Below are 22,225 nucleotides of genomic sequence, written 5' to 3'. Positions count from 1 at the left end.
AATTCCTTTCAGAACATAACTGCCATTATCATATTTACTTTCTAATACTAAAAGGTAAAAATTCCTTACCACAATGTAAGTACCATTATCATATTTATGTTCCAATACTTTAAGATAAGAAAACAAAATCCTTACCACAACATTAGTGCCATCACCAACTGCAGATCGCTCTAAGAATGTTGGTCTGTGGAAAGTTGCAACACTGGCTCGTCTCCTACTTACCTAAAAACATATTTAACTGTATTAAAGCTGATTACACTAGAACCTATTTAACCTATAATGAAGTTCACTGTCTTTTTATATTACAAGATGAGAACAATAAAACTCTTAGAAAAATATTCTTACAGTTGTTAAATTTCAGATGCTTCTATCCAATAAATTTATACATAAATGTAAACATTTTGTATTTTTAAGTATAGTTTGTTTGTTTTTTAATTTTGCACAAAGCTACATGAGGGCTATCTGCACTAGCAATGTAATACTAGAAGGAAGGCAGCTAGTCATCACCACCCACCATCAACTCTTGGGCTACTGTTTTACCAATGAATAGTGGAACTGAATGTCACATTATAATGCCCCCATGGCTGAAAGGGTGACCATGTTTGGTGTGATGGGGATTCGAACCCACAACCCTTGGATTATGAATTGAGTACCTGAACCACCTGGCCACGCTGGGCCATAAGTGTAGTCCAATTTAAAATACTACAATTACACAAGTTAGGTTATAAAAATACTTTAACTGTTATTTCAAATAACATTGAAGAAATCTTCAATTCAATTAAATTTAGTGTTAATACACTAAACACTTTAAATGTATATACATAGTGAATATAAACTTTCTTGATGAAGTATGTTGAACATGTATCCACTTTCAATTATGCATGTTGCACACAAAAGCATTCTTATGTGCACGTGGTGTGCTGATGGTTACACATACTACTTTCAATTATACAGGGTGCTTGGAAAGTCAATGTGCAGTTTTGTAATCATATTTTATTCAGTCTATTTCAAGTCAGCAACTGATAGCAGTGTTTAGAAACAAAATAAGAAAGATCCAGGCCTGTATTGATGCCAACAGGGGTCACTTTCAACATTGTTTATAATTGTCATTCATACTTACCTCCTGTATTCTATATTGAAACATGTCTGTTAATAAATATATAAGTGCACAGTGACTTTCTGAACACCCTGTGCATATTGCACACAAAAGCATTCTTATGTGCATGTGGTGTGCTGAGGGTTACTCATTAGAGTGATTTTCCAAGTCCCGTGTTACCATTGTAAAGTGTTATTGGTTAACACAGCAATTTCCAATACAAACTTCTGTTAAGAACAAGAAGATTAATCTAGGGTGTGTGTCAACATACAAAGCTATTGCTAGGGGAACATGTCCCTCAGAAAATTATGAGCCCAAAGTGTAGTCAAAAAATTGGTTATTCATAAATTTAAAAATAGAAAATTGGAAACTTGTTTTGGAAAAACATAGCCCCCCCACACACACTTCACTCACCTATGTTCACAGCCACATTTAAGTAGGCCAAACATACATAAAACCACTAAAGCAGCATCAGGGAGCCTCACAGATATGCGATCAAACAGAATAATATGATTCCAGTTTCTCATGAAAACAGATATTGAGTTGAAGGTATTGCTGGGAGGCTATGAACATTTGCCCAGTTAGCTTTCAACTCCTTGTTTATTATCTTACTAACAGTACTGGTTTTTGGATTGGAAGGTTCTTTTCATAACTATAGTCCTCAGTTTGTAAATGAAGGTATTGCTTTGAATTGGCTTGGTTTCAAAGTTGATTGCTTTGCATGTTTTTCTGCATCTGTAGAAAATATTTAAGGCTCCCTTCTTATATTTATTTGATATGTTATGTTCTGTGGTTTGAATCATCTAATGCTCTAATCAGATAACTACCCTTCTTAAAGATGATTGTTAAAAATGTCTTTATTATCATACTTCTACCCATAGTAACAATGCACTTTGTATAATCAGCAGCATTAAACATATTGCTCATAGTGTCTTGGGTAACATCTCTAGCTACACATTGCTGCTTTGAATCATCTGTTGTCTTGAATCACATCTCTAGCTACACATTGCTGCTTTGAGTCATCTGTTGTTTTGAATCACATTTCTAGCTACACATTGCTGCTTTGCATCATCTGCTGAAATTAACCATTGCTGTACTTTATTTGTTAGATTTTCAATGTAGCTTTTGGAATGCTTAAAACATACAGTTGTAAGTAGCCATCATTATGTTTTGTTTATTAGATTATCTAATTAGAGGAGTATCCTTTAAAATATTTATATTATAGTAATCATTATTATAAATCATTTTCAGGTTATCTAATTACCAGAGTATCTGTTCAATTAACACTGTAAAAGAGTTTTGTAGATAATTATGAAAATGTATTACCTCCTGTTGGCTTATTCTGTTGTAGAATTATATCTTGAAATATTAAAAGTAAAGTACTGTAGATGAAGGAATACAGATAAGATTCAGGTAATTAATTAACAGGATAAGATTCAAGTTATCTGGTGAAGAAAACTGCACATAAAACCTCAACATCCAAAAAAATTTGAAATAAAACAATTAGAGGAAATGTGGTTATTTTATCTGTGTTAACAATAAGTTTTATATTCTCATAATTTCTCTTGGCTTCTATGACCAATTTAAGCCACTATAAACAATAGGTTTCTTCACAAACATACAAAAAAAAACTACAGTGAGGTTCTCAGATTCACAAAAATGGTTATATAATAACAACAAGAATGCCTTTATTTATAATATATGTCAGTGTGTTATGTTTCTCAGTTAAAAAGTATACTTCAGCATTGTCTACTTTCTAGTAATAATGTATGAAAAATGTCTCAGGTTTCATAGTTAAGCTCTATATCACTCATGTTTTAGTAATAATGCATTTGTATTGTAGAATAAAGTCTCTGGTTTCACACTTAAAAAAAAAACTCTATTGTCTATGTGTACCTCTTTAAATGCTGGTAGGTTGACAGAATAAGACAAGAAGCCAGGCACCTACAACAAACAATCAACTTGATTAGATAGAAGACACACCATCCATCCCTGTAATAAATATTTTAAACTTAATACATGCAACTAATTAGAATTTCATATCAAACATCTAAGTATCATACATGTTTGTTCATGCTTGACAGCTTACGTTGAAAAAATCAAACAGCTCAGAAAAATGAAAAATGTGATTGTATGAAAGCAAGTAAACTGAGTAGTCAGTGAACATTCCATGAAAACACACATACAAGTTAGTAACTGAAGCAAGTGTTATGACTACCTCATTAATGCAAAAACACTAGTTATATTACAACTGTATTAGTATCCAAGCATTTTGTTAAATATTATTTGTTACTTATGTAACACAATTTTGTTAAAATCTTGCTGAAAGATGGAAATATTTACAAAATCCTTTCCTAAACATAAACATAATACATAAATATAATACATTATTATAAATTAAACAAATATTTCTCTGTAGAAATGTATTAATAATTAAATCCTTTTTATAAAACTGTTAACAAATGACTGTACCTTACACCATCAAATGAAACAAGTATATGTCTGAAATAAGTTCAAATTGGCAGACATATTTTAAGGACAGCAATCAACAACAGAACTGTCAGTCACCCAGAAAGTAAATGCAGATCTAACAGTGCTAAACATAAAATAAGTTGTGGTTAATAAAAGCAACTTAGTATTTTGTAGTAACCAAAACTTCACTTTATAACAAGCATTGTGTTAAAAGCCAGCTATGCTAATTATTAATGTAGAAGTCAGTGAATTTCATGACTTTGTTATATTGCATAAATATCATAATGTGAAGGAACTTTATTAAATTATTAAAGTTACTAGAAGTAGTTTTTAACATTTAGTAAAAAAATGTCTCAGCAACTGAGATTTTTACTCTAAAATACTATTGTAATAGCATATTTTAGAAATAAAGTAAAATACATTAAATTAACTCACAGGTTTTTCTATGCACAATATCCTTTTGATATTAACACATTATATAAATTACTTCTCTTTAGTTAGAGTTTTAGTTGGTCATCCATAAATAATAATAGAATGGAGTGGCCAGTACAATTACTGATACACGAAGCACAAAGATGAAATAACTTACAGGTTTAGGTGCACCTGCAACAGACAAGGAGCGCGTTGCTCGTTGTGTTTTAGCATCTTCTTCAGTTGACTCCACATCAACAAGATGCCTTTTCAACAACAACTGTCGGATCTCTTCCAGTTCCTGATGTTCTTTCTCATATACAAATTTTAATTTCTCCACGTACATCACCGCGATTTCAAAAGCACGATTAATTTTCTCTTCCTAATGTGAAGAAAATGTGAAGTTATAGAAAGACAATAAGTCACATATTACATCTAGCTAGGAATCAAAGTGAAAAGCACACTGTTTACAAACATATCAAGAAAGGGAGCTAGTGGTAAAAAGCAGTGTTTAGTAAACCCCACCATCAGTTGTAGAAGTAGTAAAAACACAACTTCTACAACTGTTGGTGAGGTTCTAAATATTGTGTGTTTACAGCCATTCCATGGTTTACAATGGTAAAAGTAAGACAGAGGTTGTAATATTAATGATTTTCAGTGAATAAAAAAAAATGTTTAACTTTTTAAAAATATTTCCTTACTTACAAGTAGATTTTTCCACAACACTCTACTTGATATACACTAAAAGTTAAATGCGAAGCTTTCTGTAAATGTGTTAAAAAGAAAGATCAAAGAGCACCTGCTGGACAGCACCGTACAGTTCAGCTCGGCTGGACACCCTGGAGACAGATCGTTCAAGAACATCCACTTGTTGTTGAATGTCTGAGATCAGCTCTCTCATTTCATGAGAAGTACTTAGTTGATTAAGAGTCTAAGTAATTATAGAGAAATAAAAGTATCTAAGGTATTTTAAAGTATTCCACTGGTACTATCATTTGCACACCTTATTTAGATTATATCACATACAAATATTAATTTAATCGCAATTTTATTTAAAAAATGAAAATAAACCTTTTCTACATTTCACTTTATTTCAACCCCTCTCATTCACATGTACTTACTGAATACCTAAATACAGGAAGTAACCATCGGATTTATTTACAGATGTAGCTGATTAATCTTTGCAATGTGAAATACCAACAGATTCATACCTTCAGGTTTAAAAATTATAAACTTTATTAATATACCCTTATCGACGTCTAGAAGCAACAGAAACTTAATTTACTTTTGACTAATCAACCTACCAATGTATATAAACATTTTTACTGGTAGCCAGAATCTGGAATACTAGTAAAAAACAACTTACATTTAACAGTTCTCTCAAAGCCTGAATTTCACTTTCAACATTTTCTTCTGCCGTGTCTCTCTGTCGCTGCTGTAACTCTAGTCTCTTATTCAACGTTAACTTGTCTGTTTTAAATGCTAGTGACAAACTATTAAACTTTTTCTGAAAAAGAAAAATATTTATTGTTTAAGATATATTTCAAGGCAAAAAAAAAAACAACAACAAAACACTGTACATAAATTTAGCATTAAATAGCTGGCTTACAGATGTAATGAAGAGAAACTGTCAAACTGGAGTAATTTTGAGTGCAAAATGGAAAAACAGTAAATAGTGTAATGCAATAATGTGATCATAACGTCTTTATTTCGTACTTGAACAAAAATCAACAAGTTTTCGAAGTGAGTTCATAGTATTAGAAAACAATCATAAGTTTAAAAGTTGAGGTTCAGACGTATCTTTCCTTATGTGGTTCATGCAGTTATTTAGATGAATTATATGTTTCCATTTATGAAATGCATTAAAACGTTTTGAAAGAAATTATCATTCACAAATTAGGTTTTTTTTTCTGTTTGATGCGCAAACTTCATATAAACAGATGTACATTTTAATGTACTTTTAGGCTGATTTCAGAAATACATTTAAAAAATTTGGAGTAATGAAAGGAATATGTTTTTCTGGATTTTTTATTACTTTGCCAGGTTAGGTCAGTTTATATGAGGTTAGGTCAAGTTGAACTAATTAGTAAATGACTAGATGTTCATTTATATTTGGCCCGGCATGGCCAAGCGCGTAGTGCGCGCGACTCGTAATCCGAGGGTCGCGGGTTCTCGCCCGCGTCGCGCTAAACTTGCTCGCCCTCCCAGTCGTGGGGGCGTTATAATGTGACGGTCAATCCCACTATTCTTTGGTAAAAGAGTAGCCCAAGAGTTGGCGGTGGGTGGTGATGACTAGCTGCCTTCCCTCTAGTATTACACTGCTAAATTAGGGACGGCTAGCACAGATAGCCCTCGAGTAGCTTTGTGCGAAATTCCAAAAAAACAAACAAAAAACAAATCATTTATATTTAAAAAATAATTTAATTGAAAAATTCTTCAACAATGAAAATATTTTCCAAATTTTTACCCATTAAAAATTAATTCTCCAAATTTTAATTTATATGTCTCATAGTCAGCAGCAAATTGAAAGTACTTGGTATGTGGTTAACAGACGTAACAAACGATATTATGGAAACTCTCGTCATGTGATTGACTCGTATCTCTTCTAGTTCATGTGACGTCATAGGCATGAAGATGATTATCCCTTGAAGAATATTTATGAATTTTCACATTGAATCTGTCAAATGTTCTGTTTGTTTTTGAATTTCGCGCAAAGTTACACGAAGGCTATCTGAGAAGCCGTTCCTAATTTAGCATTGTAAGACAAGAGGGAAGGCAGCTAGTCATCACCACCAACTCTTGGGTGAGAAGCCCAAGCCACACTCTTGGGCTTCTCTTTTACCTACGAATAGTGGGATTGACAGGTCAATTATAACGCCCCCACAGCTGAAAGGGCGAGCATGTTTAGTACTCCGGGGATTCAGACCCGCGATCCTCGGATTACGAGTGGAGCGCCCTCATCAACTCGCTATGCTGGGCCTTTAAATTTTCACCAGATGCTTTGTACTCTCTTGATGTTTTGCAGTTCTTCTAAATACATAGATAAATATGTAATGTTAAAAGTACTTCCGTTGTATTGTAAGCAAAATAAAAAAAAAGTATTTTCATCTTTCCCGCTGTGACAACCGTAAGTCTTCGAATTTACAACGCTTAAAATCTGGGGTTCGATTCCACTCGGTGGACACCGCAGATAGCCCGATGTGGCTTTGCTATAAGAAAAAACAACACACTTTTCTTTTCTTCAAAGTTTAATTTATATTTCTGAAATATAGTTTCTAATGAATATGCATATATATATATGTTTATTATTTGAATGCGATGCTCGTAACAGAAAAGGCCCGGAAATTGATCTAATGTAAATTGCCTTACCTCAGTTTCCTTCTCAGTGAAAGAAGCAATGCTGGAAAAAATTGTACATTCAATAAGCATAAAAACAAGAAGATTCAAATAATGATACACTTACTTATATAATATTTTTTTTCGTCAGACTCCGAATAAAATTAATGTGTTTTTAACTCTTTCACATTTTTGTCTATATTTGTTCGTTAAAGTATAGATTGAAAACTAAATCATCACTGAAGAAAAACCTATCCTGTCACTTCCTTCTGTTCCCTGTCACATAATTATGTAAGACAGGCAGAGTGTGCAAGAATAGTTTGGGAAAAAAACCCAATTAATTACAATGTTAAATCTTTAAAATATCCTACATCTGTTTTTATGATTTTATTTGATGTTTATCAAATGCTTTTGCATACAATGACATAACAACTAGTTATCCGATTTATAAACATCCTTCATACGCATTAAAAGCATAATTTTCCATCAGAAAAATACGTTAACCTATCTAATTTGCCTCTAATTCTGATTTGTGTTTTACCTATAGTGTCACATAATAGGCGTACAGATGATATTAATTACAGCAATTACGTAATGCACGGGCTCCTACTTCGTGAATAATTAATATATCTTTTATTCATTATCTTACCAAATCTATTGAAAAAAGTTTATAATATTTACATTTCGTTACTTTTATAATAATAGATCAATAATACAGATGAAAAAAATAATACATAAAGTGAATTTTACAGAAAAAAGAAAACTTTGCAGTCAAAAGAACTACTCATACTGATTAACTTTGCAGGTTCACATTTTTTATAAAAAATATGGGCTAATAAATGAAACATAGAACCTGGTGCAGAAAGAGCCCTTTCCGAGCGGCAATCCGAACGTTTAAGTTTTCACGTTTGCCGCTAGAAAAAGTACTGTGACGTAATAGTTGCCAAACAAACCGCCAACGCCAGCGCGTTGAATGTAAATAAGCATGGCCAGTGCATAAGGAGAAACAAAGGCGGAGTCTGTTTTGACTTTGTGTTCTGAACAGTGTCGAGTAGCGCCATATCAATTCGAACCTACTCTGAACGAACCTAGAACAGTTACTTTTGACACAGATCTGACAAGTTCTAGTGATGAGGACAGTTCCACGAGCAATAGTAGCGGAACTGTAAGTGATACTAATAGCGCCCAGGCCGGTTGCGAGTCGGTCATACCTCCAGTGGAAGAATGGTAAGCGTAAGTCATGACAACAAATATGGTCTGTATTATTTCACGTGCAATTTTAAACATCTCGACACCTGTCTGGTGTTTACAAATTATTGGTATCACAGACTGGGTTTTATTTATTTATACTTTGCCGACTATGGTAACTAATGCTCGGCCCTTCCACAATCATTGTCAGCTCTAGAGTCTTGGCAGTCATCATCAGGGGTGGGCTGAATCACAACTTCCTCTACAGAAGTAGGCACTGTGTCATCAGCAGCACTTTCCTCTAAAAACTGAAGAAATAAGATTATATATTAAAACAACATGCTTTATGAGGTTTATGAGATGTACATTTAATATGACAATGTCAAAGTACTGTGTTAAGATTAATTTCATTATGATGAGTTATGGAAATATGGAGTTTATATTCAATTCTTTACAAGTCTACATTTTTTTTTGAGAAATGCATAGCATGTACTTGATTAGTTCAACATATTAAAGACACAGTCTTATCTCAATTTATCTTGAAAAGTTAAATTTGAAAAATGGAATTCTTCAAACGTTTCCATATTTAAAAATGATACAAAAAACAGAACCTACAGAATGATCTACCAGCTTTTAAACTTGGGATATACTCTATTTGGGGTAGATTTGTCCACTGTATAGACTACAAAATCAAGGTTTCACTGACTTTCTGGTGCCACAAATGCAAAACACGCTCATTAATGTAAAATGTGTATGTCTTGTTACATTCTTCAAAAACTTGTACTTTTTAAATTATTATATTATACTAGTTATTGTTTATCGCTTCATACTGCACACATACCTTTAAGTTTGTTCATTTCGTGATGGCAAGGGATGGCTTCAGTGGGGTGGAACCTGTACACTGCAGGCTGAGATCAGTCCTCAGCTCTACACGAGGAAAGATGGTGGGGACGATCCTCTCTACTGCCAATGGTTTTTCTCGGTCTCAACCTGCCTGGCTTGAAACCCACGGAATCCAAAACAATGGGATCCGATACAAAACATGAGCGTTCAAAGTGATCTTGACAAAGCTTTGCATGGAGTGAAGGAGTACAGTTCTTCCTACTGACTATCCGCACCCACTGTCGCCACCTTGCCGGTTCCTTCTCGTTGCACGGAAACGAAAAGAAGCTTTTGCCCGATGCCGAACCGTTTTTATAACCATAAGCAACGCAGTAAACCATGTTATCATAAAACAAACATAAAGTATCAATATCAAGACAAAAAGTAGTCTCACATAAAACACCAGCACTGAAAGGAACAAAATGGTCGGCGCGCAAAGAAGCGTGTTTGGCAACTATTACGTCATAGTTGTAAAACGTCACGGAAACAGCCGAACGACCGAGAGGAGCTTGAGTTCGAGGACCCGCATATTTTGTTTCATTTTTAACTCAAAAACTAAAGTGTTTAAAAATATGGCAACCACACAGGAATTATACCTAACCAAAGTACAGTTTCTAAGGCAATTATTAAATTTGTTGAAAATTCACCTTTAACAGGGACCCCTACTTATTTTTTGCTCTCGACTTCTGAAATATTACAGTATGGCATAATTATACATAAAAATCGTGTTAAAACCACACAAGGAAGTACACTAGTAAAAAGTATAGCACAACAAAAAAGATAAAGGGAGAAATATTAGCCTACGTGCTTTTGCTTCAAAGCTTGATATAAAGTTTATAAACCAATAACTGATTTTATTAATTCCCTAGCACAGAATTTAAGTTCTCCGTAATAATAACCGTTGCTATAATATCTGTATTACTCAGAGGACTATTTGGGCTCGAAACGTTCGTTTTACGATCGAACCCAATCATATTGAACTTATATTATCTGAATTCTCTTAACTGTTGCGTTTAAATTAAACCCAAAATATACTTTGGACTTGCAAAGTAACAAATAATGTGAATTCTATCCACATTAGAGTTTAAATGACCTCATAATAACCGTCACAATAATGAAAACAAGCGATTCTATGCTAATACGTAATTCTTTTGCGTTTGTTAAAAGTTCGATGGTAGTAGATTTTCATATGATACAAAATAACTCATATAAATTAGAAAAAATTAACAAACCTAAATAATAGCAAAAATATAAAAACTTTGACTATTTGGGATACCAGCTATTTAAACAACAATTAAATATATATTTTAAGGAAAATTAATAACTTGGGTTTTTATTTTGAAACAAGCGAATGTTAGGTGATTCAAAAGTGAAAAGTGTTAAACAAATTTCAAGAAACTACTTACTATCAAAGTGCGCTAAAAACTATTACAGTATTCACCACGATACACCAATACAGGACGAGTGCATTAGAAATTAACACAAGTAAACACAAAAAGCCTGTTTCTGAAGTCTATGTATATATGTTCTAACATATTTTCCAAGTTTATAGAAATGTTAATACATATAAAAATATATTAATTTTAAAGAAAAAGTTTATGTGCTTGTAGTATTTAAGAAGTCAATAAAAACATTAGAACACTCATAAAAAACAACAACAATATTTCTAACAACTATCGTTGTATAACTCAGTTTCTGGGGGTTACTGAAATTTCGAGTTGGTCTTACGTAGCATTACATGTTTTATAAAATATTTAAAGTTGTGATTAATCACAAACATTTTTAGGTTTTTGCTGTAAAAATATTTACCATATAATCTGAAATAATTCTAGTTTTTACCTGTTGGGATCATCTTTATGGAGTCCAAGGAGTTTCAAAAAACTATCGGGAATGCAAGGAAATATCGGGCTACAGTCGTCCGTTAATGGGATTACCGTGTTTGGATCATTTGGATATAAATTTTCGCAACCCATACTACAACCACTTGTATTTCCTTTAGTTTGCGGTATCTCTGACGTTTCCTTTAGGTCAGGTATCAGTCTCTTGGATTTTACCAGCCTGTCTTGTATTTTCCATTTATTCTGAAAATAAATGTAAAGCCATCTTTTAACAAAGATTAAGTTATTTTGCTCTATTTATATCTTTTGTCAGTGGACTATTTGATGAAGTGGAAAACCTCAGAAATGTAGAGACGTAATCATCTCTTGTGATTAAGACGTGTTTCCCCTAGGCTACAGTAAATATTTGCACAATAAAGAACCTTAACAAAAGACGTAAGTAACTACACCATATATCATGACACAAACTCAGTTTTTGACTTTAAAAATAATCCACGAGATATAAAGATGCAAAAACATATTTAAGCCGTGCAAAAGACTGCTATAATATTTTGGACAAATATATAATATACGTGGAATTTAGTGCCTAGTTAGATAAAAATATCTCTGTATTAAAGGATATTCCATTCTACAGTGACTTGTCGTAGTGTTTTGGTCAATTGTGTAATTTAAGTGGAATCAAGCGTCTCGTTTGTTTGGGAATTTCGCACAAAGCTACTCGAGGGCTATCTGTGCTAGCCGTCCCTAATTTAGCAGTGTAAGACTAGAGGGAAGGCAGCTAGTCATCACCACCCACCGCCAACTCTTGGGCTACTCTTTTACCAACGAATAGTGGGATTGACCGTTACATTATACACCCCCACGGCTGGGAGGGCGAGCATGTTTAGCGCGACGCGGGCGCGAACCCGCGACCCTCGGATTACGAGTCACACGCCTTACGCGTCTCGTTAGATAAAAATATCTCTGTATTAAAGGATATTCTATGCAACAGTGACTTGTCGTAGTGTTTTGGTCAATTGTGTAATTTATGTGGAATCTAGCGTCTAGTTAGATAAAAATTTCTCTGTATTAAAGAATATTCCATTCTACAGTGACTTGTCATAGTGTTTGGGGCATGTGTGTAATTTATATGGAATCTAGCGTCTAGTTAGATAAAAATATATCTGTATTAAAGGATATTCCATTCTACAATTTATGTGGAATCTAGCGTCTAGATAGATAAAAATATATCTGTATTAAAGGATATTCCATTTTACAGTGACTTGTCATAGTATTTGGGGTAAGTGTGTAATTTATGTTGAATCTAACGTCCAGTAACTCTAATTAAATAATAAATGAATAAATAAATGGAAAACAGGAGTAATTCAGTTTTTAATAATACAAAAATCTATGAAGGTTTATAATACAGTATAAAATATATATAATATAGAAGTACGTCTAACATTCGGTGAAGTAAAATCTTACTTAAGTGTCATAATACAGTATTTGGCAAATTAAAAATCAAAACAAAGGTATAATATATGGGAATTTAATATTTAATAAACAACTGTTTAGGAAAGTCTATGATAAATATAACATACAGAGAACAAAATGATAAAATTTAACATTAATCAAGCTTGTATCTCAGGACGGCTAGTATGGGTTTAACACTTTTTGTTTCCTGCTTTATTAGTAAAAGTGTTGATACCCATACCAGCAGCCCTGAGATACATTTTTACTTCAAGTGGGTTTCTCGTCATCAAGAATTAGTCAAGTTTGGTTCGATGCTTCGTTATAATATTAACTTGTAATTGGTAATCCAATCCAGAAATAGTTCTGCACAACTACCGTGTTATATTTCCTTTGTAAGAAGCGCTTGTATGTATTGGCTTGTAATTAAGCAGACCAGCTGAAAGAGAAAACGGCATATACTCGAGTAGTTAGGCCTAAAGGAGCTTTAAACCTGACACAACACTTCAGTTGACTTGGTGAAGTATGAAGTGTATGTTATCCATTTTCATGTTAATAAATAACACTCAGTTGTTGTCAGAAACACACAGGACACAAAAGCCGTTTTCAACCAACAAGAACAATGTATCTTTTGGAAAATGTCTAATTATGTACATTATAAAACTTCAAGTGCTTTTTGGGGAATCAATTTCACAGTCATGTGATCTCCTTTACTGTTGTTTGCGACATTAAAACATTTTTTTCTTCTACGTGTCGCCAATAACTATATTTTTATACTGGCTACGATAGAACGGTTCTAGGCCTTACCGTGTTGTTGTATACATGGTTCTAAGCCTCACCACCTTGTATGACGTATTTTGTTTCAGACTGATACAAAACAAAAGTAAGCTTGAAATAAATAGTTTCCATGTTACTATAATATCAGCTCACGTAACATTACTTAAACTCTACAGGTCTTTCGCGCGAAGTCCAATATCCAAACAACAAACTGAACATACTTGTAAATATTAATTTCCTTCGTAAGATTCAAGCAATACATGATAATAGCCATTTTAAGTCTTAACATGTAGATGTTTTCGCGGTTCTAAGTCTAAAATGGTCGTCGAACACGTGTTCTAAGTCTTACTATTTCACTGCAGATGTGGTCCTAAAGCACAAAAGAATTTTTTGAATAAAATTTCAACTTACTAACGATAGTGAATAAAATCCAAATGACAGTCTCAGAATTTGAAATATCACGAAAAATCAACAATGGAAAGGCATCCGTAACCAGTTTAGAAACAGCTGTTTTTGTATCTTTTGCCAAATTCTCTGCAATGAGCGAAACTAAACAGATATGTACGATTAGCTGTCAGCCTGCCATTTCTCCACAGTTCCTCATATCTTGAACTTACACACACCCGCAGAAAAATATACAAACGACAAGCCTTGCGGAGGCGTTTTGTACAGGAACATTTCTATAAACAACCAGCGGGTTTCGCAACATCGTTGCGATTGTTTAACAACACATCCATTTATGAAATCCGTGAAAAAGATGTATTGACATCATGATGTACAAACATGTAGGTGTTCCATACAAAAGTATTAACGTTTAACCTGCTCAATAATATTATATTTATAGTAAAATGGAGAAACGGCCGAAATATTCTACACGAACTTTCTCCTGTTTCTCTACTTCTTGTTGGTCACATCTCACTGTATTTATAACAAAACGAACTTATCGACGTATTTGAAGCTAACACTTTCTCCTGTTTCTTTAGTTCTTTTGGTCACAACTCACTGTATTTATAACAAAACGAACTTACAGACATATTTGAACTAACACTTTCTCCTGTTTCTTTAGTTCTTTTGGTCACAACTCACTGTATTTATAACAAAACGAACTTACAGACATATTTGAACTAACACTTTCTGCTGTTTCTTTAGGTCTTTTGGTGACAACTAACTGTATTTACAACAAAACGAACTTGCCGACGTATTTGAAGCTAACACTTTCTCCTGTTTCTCTAGTTCTTGTTGGTGACAACTCACTGTATTTATAACAAAACGAAGAACTTATCGACGTATTTGAAGCTAACACTTTCTCCTGTTTCTCTAGTTCTTGTTGGTCACAATTCACTGTATTTATTACAAAACGAACTTACAGACATATTTGAAGCTAACACTTTCTGCTGTTTCTTTAGTTCTTTTGGTCACAACTCACTGTATTTATAACAAAACGAAGAACTTACCGGCATATTTTAAGCTAACCCTTTCTCCTGTTTCTCTAGTTCTTGTTGGTCACAACTCACTGTATTTATAACATAACGAACTTACAGACATATTTGAAGCTAACACCTTTTACTGTTTCTCTAGTTGTTGTTTCACATCTCACTGTTTTTATAACAAAACGAACTTACCGGCATATTTGAAGCTAACACTTTCTGCTGTTTCTTTAGTTCTTTTGGTCACAACTCACTGTATTTATAACAAAACGAAGAACTTACTGACATATTTTAAGTTAACCCTTTCTCCTGTTTCTCTAGTTCTTGTTGGTGATAACTCACTGTATTTATAACAAAACGAACTTACAGACATATTTGAAGCTAACACTTTTTACTGTTTCTTTAGTTTGTTTGGTGACAACTCACTGTATTTATAACAAAACGAAGAGCTTACCGACATGTTTGAAGCTAACACTTTCTCCTGTTTCTCTAATTCTTGTTGGTCACATCTCACTGTATTTATACCAAAACGAACTTACCGACATGTTTGAAGCTAACTTTCTGCTGTTTCTCTAGTTCTTTTGTTGACAACTCACTGTATTTATAACACAAGCAATAACTGATCGACATATTTGAAACTAACACTTTCTCCTGTTTCTCTAGTTCTTTTTGGTCACAACTCACTGTATTTATAACACAACGAAGAACTTATCGATGTATTTGAAGCTAACATTTTCTCCTGTTTCTCTAGTTCGTGTTGGTCACCACTTACTGTATTTATAAAAAAAACGAATAACTTACCGACATATTTGAATCTAACACTTTCTCCTGTTTCTCTAGTTCTTGTAGATGATCTCCTGACCCTATTGTAGTAGATAAATGAAATAGAGCTTTTGTAGTTTAAATTTTTGCAATAAGTTAATGTATGCGAAAGGTGATACTGTCATATTTTGGAATAGTTTTAGTACTCAGTAAGTCTACCTTTCCTTGATTTGTATAAATTTTTGAGATATATATGTCTTAAAAAGTTTCGATTATAGTGAATAAAAGTAAAGAGAGGAAAATACACGAACGTAGGCATAATGAACAAGACATTGATGGTTATACTAACTAAGTTCTTTTAATACTCCAAGAAGCACACCTGTTTCATTCCTTCTACGTGCTAGTGACATGTTTATTTGCTGTTGGTTTTTATCGTCGTCCTCTTCGTCATCAGAAATCCTGCTTAGTCGACCAACAGATAAAAATCTGTCGATTTTAGAAGATACCTGAAATCAAAGCTTAATTAATGTCACAATATTTACATTCATTTACTTAAAACACATGGTGTGAAATATACTACTTTTAATTCTAAAGATAATCACATACAGTTGAAAAGAATATGAAATTCTGTTATAGTGTTGTTAACTATGTTCCTACCTCACACTTTGACTTATATTCAGTTTTTTCAGTTGGAATATGTTGCTAGATACAATATATCTACTGCACATAATTTGTTTTGGGTCATTATTTTTATGTAGACTAATACAAGTGTTGATTTCAAACATCTGTATGCCTACTAGTGCAGAACATAATTCAAGACGCTAAACAGTTGACCAGCTGGTAGAAAAATACAAGAGAGTAAACAGTTGACCAGCTGGTGAAGAGATACAAGATACTGAACAGTTGACCAGCTGGTGAAGAGATACAAGACACTGAGCAGTTGACCAGCTGGTGGACAGATGCAAGATACTAAACAGTTGATCAGCTGGTGGAGAGATAGAAGACAGTAAACAGATGACTATCTGGTGCAGAGATACAAGATATTGAACAGTTGACCGACCATCTTGTTCAGTGACTAAGGACATCACACAGTTGACTATCTGATGCAGTTATTACAAACTAGTAGAAAGTGTAGTGACTGCTTCGAAATTACATCAACTACAAACTAAAAACAAAACAGCAAAAAAGAACACTAAGAGAGTACGTTTAAAGTTAAAGTGAATTATCAATATCATTAGAAACAGAATGTTACTATGACATTATACCTGAAAGTATAAAGAATAAAAAAATCAAAAGTTTAAAAACCAACCTTTCTTCTAAATACATTTTGGTCAGTTTCGGACATTTTCTTCACAGTATAGTTTTTTTTTTACTTTCTGGCTAGCCGTGCAGAGTCAACTATTCTGTTCCAAAAGAATGCTATTGATGCGAATATATAATAGTTACACTCCTGTTTATTGCTAAGTCTCACTAAATCTCTGTAACTAACCGAAATGGTTTTCGTGGTTAGGCTGAAAAATCATAAGGTCGTTGAAAGTATAAGTTTCACAAGGAAAGGTCAATTTACTTTGTGTCAGATTAGTTAAGTTGCATTGAATCAACACCTTGTAGAATGAAACTCTGAAATTATAATCCAAAACATGCACAAGTGAAATGTAGCGAATACCGTATTTTCAGACACGCCAGCGTAGTAGCGTTGGGACGTCTTTAATAAGGGAACCAGGCCACAGAGAAATAGGTCTACACGTAAGACCAACCTGAGGCGCTTTCTCCACGAACTTAAACTTTAAAAACAACAACAAATAAAAATGCCAGTAACATGATAGTTCGTTTCGGAGATGTCAGTGAAGTAAGAAAATAACATGAAACTTTAAATAGAAGTAAGTTTATATTAATTTTGCCTTGTTGTGTGGTAAGTGTGGATTTACAAGTGATTACAAACTAATAAGATGTGTGTTGGACCTACACATAAAACACTAAAACTTACAAACAACCAGTGGCACAGAGGCATATCTGCGGACTTAAAACAGTAGAAACTGGATTTTGATACCCCTGGCGGTCAAAACACAGATAGCCCTTCCTAAATCTCTGTATTTAATTACAAAGAAACAAAATATGATTATGACGTTTATTTAGCTCTATTTTACTATATTCTGAGATATGATAAGAAGCGCTGATGAGGTCGACACTTTTAAACATTTCACAAAATGTAACGTTTCTATTCAGAATATATAGACAGATTGATCTAGATATAAAATCACAAATTAAAAGAAAAGCATATACAGACGATTAAACAGTGAATATTGCTACAAAAATTCTGTAAACAGGATATCCGATAATAAACATTTTATATCCTATACAATCCTAACGAATGAAACGATAAATTTTTAATTATCTTGCGCTCTCACACACCACTTAAAACTTTCAAATTACAAGTTCCAGCTGTTTTATCGCAAACTAAACAACATTCCCCAACGTTATGTTTTTTTTTCTCGTGTGTTTTCATCAACGTTTTAGTAGCAGACAAGAAAAACATTACAGAATCATTGACATGAAGCAAATGTTGTGTGCAAATGTTTATACAGAGACGACTCGTAACTGTGAGCGATAACATAAGATAAACATTCATTGACTATGTAGAGCTATTTTTATTCTTATATAAATATGTTTATACTAGTCCGTTATAAGGAATATTATACAATATGTCTGTTTGTTCGTTACAATCTCCTAGTTGAAATGACTTCTCAAATAGAAGTATATATTTTAAGTAAATAAACCACAATTCTTTTGGTTGAATATTTTCTGGAGACGCTTCTGATATCAACCTAAACACATGTTGGCAACACATCATAACTTCCTAGGAATGTGGAAGAATTTTGTGGTTCCAGATGCTACTGCATTTATCTTCAAAAACTTCCTTAAAAACATGATGACACACCTATATGGTTATTCGAACACATCTATGTTCTGTAGAGATATACTGAACAGACCTAACGTTTTAACTTAATGCCATAAAACCAACTATGATTATTTTCGTACTAAACTGTCTAATTATGCAGAAATTATTTGGTATAAGATTTGAGCATGCCGAAATTGTCTTTTAATTTACTGATCATACTAAATCACCTAGTCAGTAGTTTTATTTTTAGGTTCATATAAAAATGTAGGACAATTGTTTGTTTGTTTGTTTTGGAATTTCGCACAAATCTACTCGAGGGCTATCTGTGCTAGCCGTCCCTAATTTAGCAGTGTAAGACTAGAGGGAAGGCAGCTAGTCATCACCACCCACCGCCAACTCTTGGGCTACTTCTTTACCAACGAATAGTGGGATTGACCGTCACATTATACACCCCCACGGCTGGGAGGGCGAGCATGTTTAGCGCGACGCGGGCGCGACCCTCGGATCACGAGTCGCACGCCTTACGCGCTTGGCCATGCCAGGCCAGGACAATTATAAATGTTCTCCACTGGCAATTTTCTTATAACACTTGTGTAAACGTGATTCAAATTTTCTTTATATAGTAACGTATATTTATTACACTAGAGGGCAACTAGTCACCAAAATCTATCATTCATGAGTGAGATTTATTATCAGGACTATAACAACCTGAAAGTTCAAAGCATTTTCTGCAAACGTCATTTCTCAAACATTGAGTCATATTTTCTGCAGCCCAACACTAATAGGTCATACTCAGTCCTCCTAGAATTCGATACCAGATTATTTAAGTAGTTTCTTTGTTTAGAAAAGGATAGCAATTTTGTAAGAGTTTCTAAGATATCTTATGGCATTAAATTGCATAACAAGATCTAAGAATTATACAGAGTGGCCCAAAAGTACGTATACTGTTACATATGTTCTTTTCCTTGTGAGGGTACTCAAAGACAAAATGTACTGTAGGAAATCACGGAATGTTGATGAAACCACAGACACTTTTACAAAACTTGGTGGATAGACTTGTGTCAGAGAGTATATAGAAGTGTGGCAGGCATACTCCAGGACTGTGTGAACAGTGACAGGTTTCAGTTTAAACATCTGCAGAATTAACTTTCCCATAATTTTAGATGGGGAAAAAAAAATCGAACAAGATGACTGCATTAATTCTGAGCTAGTTAATAAAAAAAAAGGAGAAGTGTGAAGAACAATAAGGTTTCTGGGCCAGATAGCACTTCCCCCAATGTTTTAAAAAAGGTTAAAGATTGGATATGTTATCCACTTACTACTATTTTTTATCTATCCTTGAACAGTGGGCAGGTTGGAAGTTAGCTAATGTAACTGCTCTTTTCAAGACGTGATAAAAATAGTTCCAATAATTATAAGCCCTTTAGTCTTACATCAGTTGTGAGAAAAGTTTGGAAAATCTGTTAAAGGATGTTTTGTAATGTCATTTAACAAAGTTTATAATTTTATTAACTAGTCAATATGGTTTCACTAAGGGAAAATCTTATTTTACAAATATTTTGATATTCATTGGAAAGATTACTACTTAAGAAAGCATTTGAAAAAGTTCCACATAAAAAGCTTGTAAAAATTTATCTCTGTATTTGGGGGGATAAGTTAGCAGATTGGATAGAAGAGTGGCTATAAATAAGAAATCAGAGAGTTGTTAGAAATGGAACTCAGTCAAACTGGATTAATGTTAGCATCTTTGCTCTTTTAGATTTACATCAATGAAATCGATTAAAGAATAAATTTCTTAAACTTGCAGATGATATCAAGGTCTTGGGTGAAGGGGATGCTGCTGAGTTACTAAAGAACTTAGATTATTGAGTTCAGCAAATAAATGACAGATGAATTTTAAATTTAATAAAAACAGGATAATGTATGTGGGTTATAATAATTTGAATCATAGTATAATTTAGATTGTAATAATCTTGACAATGTTATGAAAGAAAGGGTTTCTTTCAAGCTTCTCAAGCCATCCAAGCGATGTACTGTTGCTAGTTGGAGGGCAAATAGGAATTTAGGTTGTGTCTACAGAAATATTGAATACAAGTCTAAAGATGTTATAATTTCATTTTATAGGTCACTGGTTAGGCCACATTTTTAGTACTGTGTTATGTTTGGGATTTCTTACCTTAGAAATAAAATTAATTGTTGGAAAGGATTCAGAAAAGGGTTAGTAGAATGTTGCTTGGAATGGAGGGGTTGTCATACAAGGTGCGACAGAAATCTCTCAACCTGTTTTCTCTAAAGACTGAAATCCTTCAAACTATATTTTTTAAAAGAAAATCATAGCATCTCAAGATATACTGATTTTTCTCAATGATGTTTTTTTCTTATCTGAATGAAAGAAAGGTTGCAGTCTGGGTTGAGTTAGGTTTCAAACAGATGTTGTGCCATAAGTGCCATATAGAAGATTAATTAAGATCACATTGGTGGGGGTTGGGAAAACACTAGTTAATTGGAATACAGATAGTTGAATGAGAAACAAGTATAAACTTGTTATTACTAAAGTCCAGTCAAACTGGACTCTTGTTACTGGTGAAGTACTTTTATTTACATTAATGATATTAGTAGGGGCATAATTACTAAATAAACAAAGATTGCTTGGGACACTCAACTTTTGGATACTTTTAGCTGTATTGAAGATGATAAGTTGAACAACTGATGACAATTGACATTTAATTATATTATGTGTAAAGTTATCTACTTGGGTTATCATAATTTGTATTACACAGTTTTTATAAATGGTAACTCACTTAATATGGAAACAGAATAGTTATCCCTTGAAGATATGTTAAGATATCCTAACCTTTTTTCTTAAGAAAAGAAGTGTACGTTTTTGACATTTGATGGATTATCTTAAGTAGTGATAAGATAAAGACCTCCTGCTTCTTAGATGTATATTCTGAAAATAAGAAGACACTAATTTAGAATTTGGAAAAGACAGAGTGTATTTAAAGTTTTACTTTTCTCAGAGTAGGCATGTAAATACAGTTTCAAAGGACAAAATAATCTCTTTTTGTTCGTATGTTAAGTTACCACTAAGCACATTAGTGCTTGATATATAATGATGGGCCAGAAAATAATGGCTGTCACATTCAACCTATGATGCTTATAAATAACTGCTAAAGTTGAGTTATAGCATTATGTGAGAACCTAATTGCTATTATCGAGTGTTTCACAGCTTGTATAACAGCAATATTATTCTTTTATTTTACCATGTTTATTTTTGGAAAGAAATAATAAAAAAAGAAAACTGCTACTTAGCAATGAGTTCAGTTTACAAGCATATCTTATTTCCATATTTCATAAATAATAGTTCTATATGTGATTGTTAGATGGCAGCAGAAACGGTTTTATATAATATCTGTTTGTGACATTTAATTTACAAACATAATATCTGTAAAAACAATTTTATTTAAAAGAAATGAAGAAAGAATAATGTAAATCAGTATTCACGGTATCAAGGAGATCAGGTATTATTCAACTGACATATCTGTGTACATGTTATTGATGTCTGAGTTTAAAAACCAGTTTCTTAATTATGAAAACAATACATTATATAGAGGTCTATTTTAATTCAGATTTTCTCCTTCGAAATGACGACAAATGATGATGATGTTCTTCAAATTTTCTGTGAAAA

The 22,225-nt window shown here is 33.1% G+C and overlaps 1 protein-coding gene across 9 annotated transcripts in view; it reads right to left on the bottom strand.

Annotated features, from left to right (window-relative positions):
- LOC143244057 (uncharacterized) overlaps positions 1–17,783 on the bottom strand; it is a 29,704-nt gene extending 11,921 nt beyond the window's left edge. The window contains exons 1-10 of one of the 9 annotated variants that reach the window (XM_076488072.1): positions 17,626–17,783; positions 16,018–16,144; positions 15,678–15,739; positions 11,225–11,466; positions 7,349–7,379; positions 5,346–5,486; positions 4,779–4,910; positions 4,158–4,361; positions 2,993–3,040; positions 136–222 (exon numbers count right to left, since the gene is read on the bottom strand). In XM_076488072.1, the coding sequence (XP_076344187.1) occupies positions 136–222; positions 2,993–3,040; positions 4,158–4,361; positions 4,779–4,910; positions 5,346–5,486; positions 7,349–7,379; positions 11,225–11,466; positions 15,678–15,739; positions 16,018–16,144; positions 17,626–17,649 (1,098 nt within the window). In that variant the 5' untranslated portion in view covers positions 17,650–17,783. The other 8 variants (XM_076488071.1, XM_076488073.1, XM_076488075.1 and 5 more) reach the window with 8 other exon arrangements.
- Positions 17,784–22,225: the final 4,442 nt, after the last annotated feature.

This window comes from Tachypleus tridentatus, chromosome 2 (genome assembly GCF_004210375.1).
Source record: "Tachypleus tridentatus isolate NWPU-2018 chromosome 2, ASM421037v1, whole genome shotgun sequence".
Taxonomy (NCBI): Eukaryota; Metazoa; Arthropoda; class Merostomata; order Xiphosura; family Limulidae; genus Tachypleus; species Tachypleus tridentatus.
This window is presented reverse-complemented; position numbering and strand designations above follow the sequence as displayed.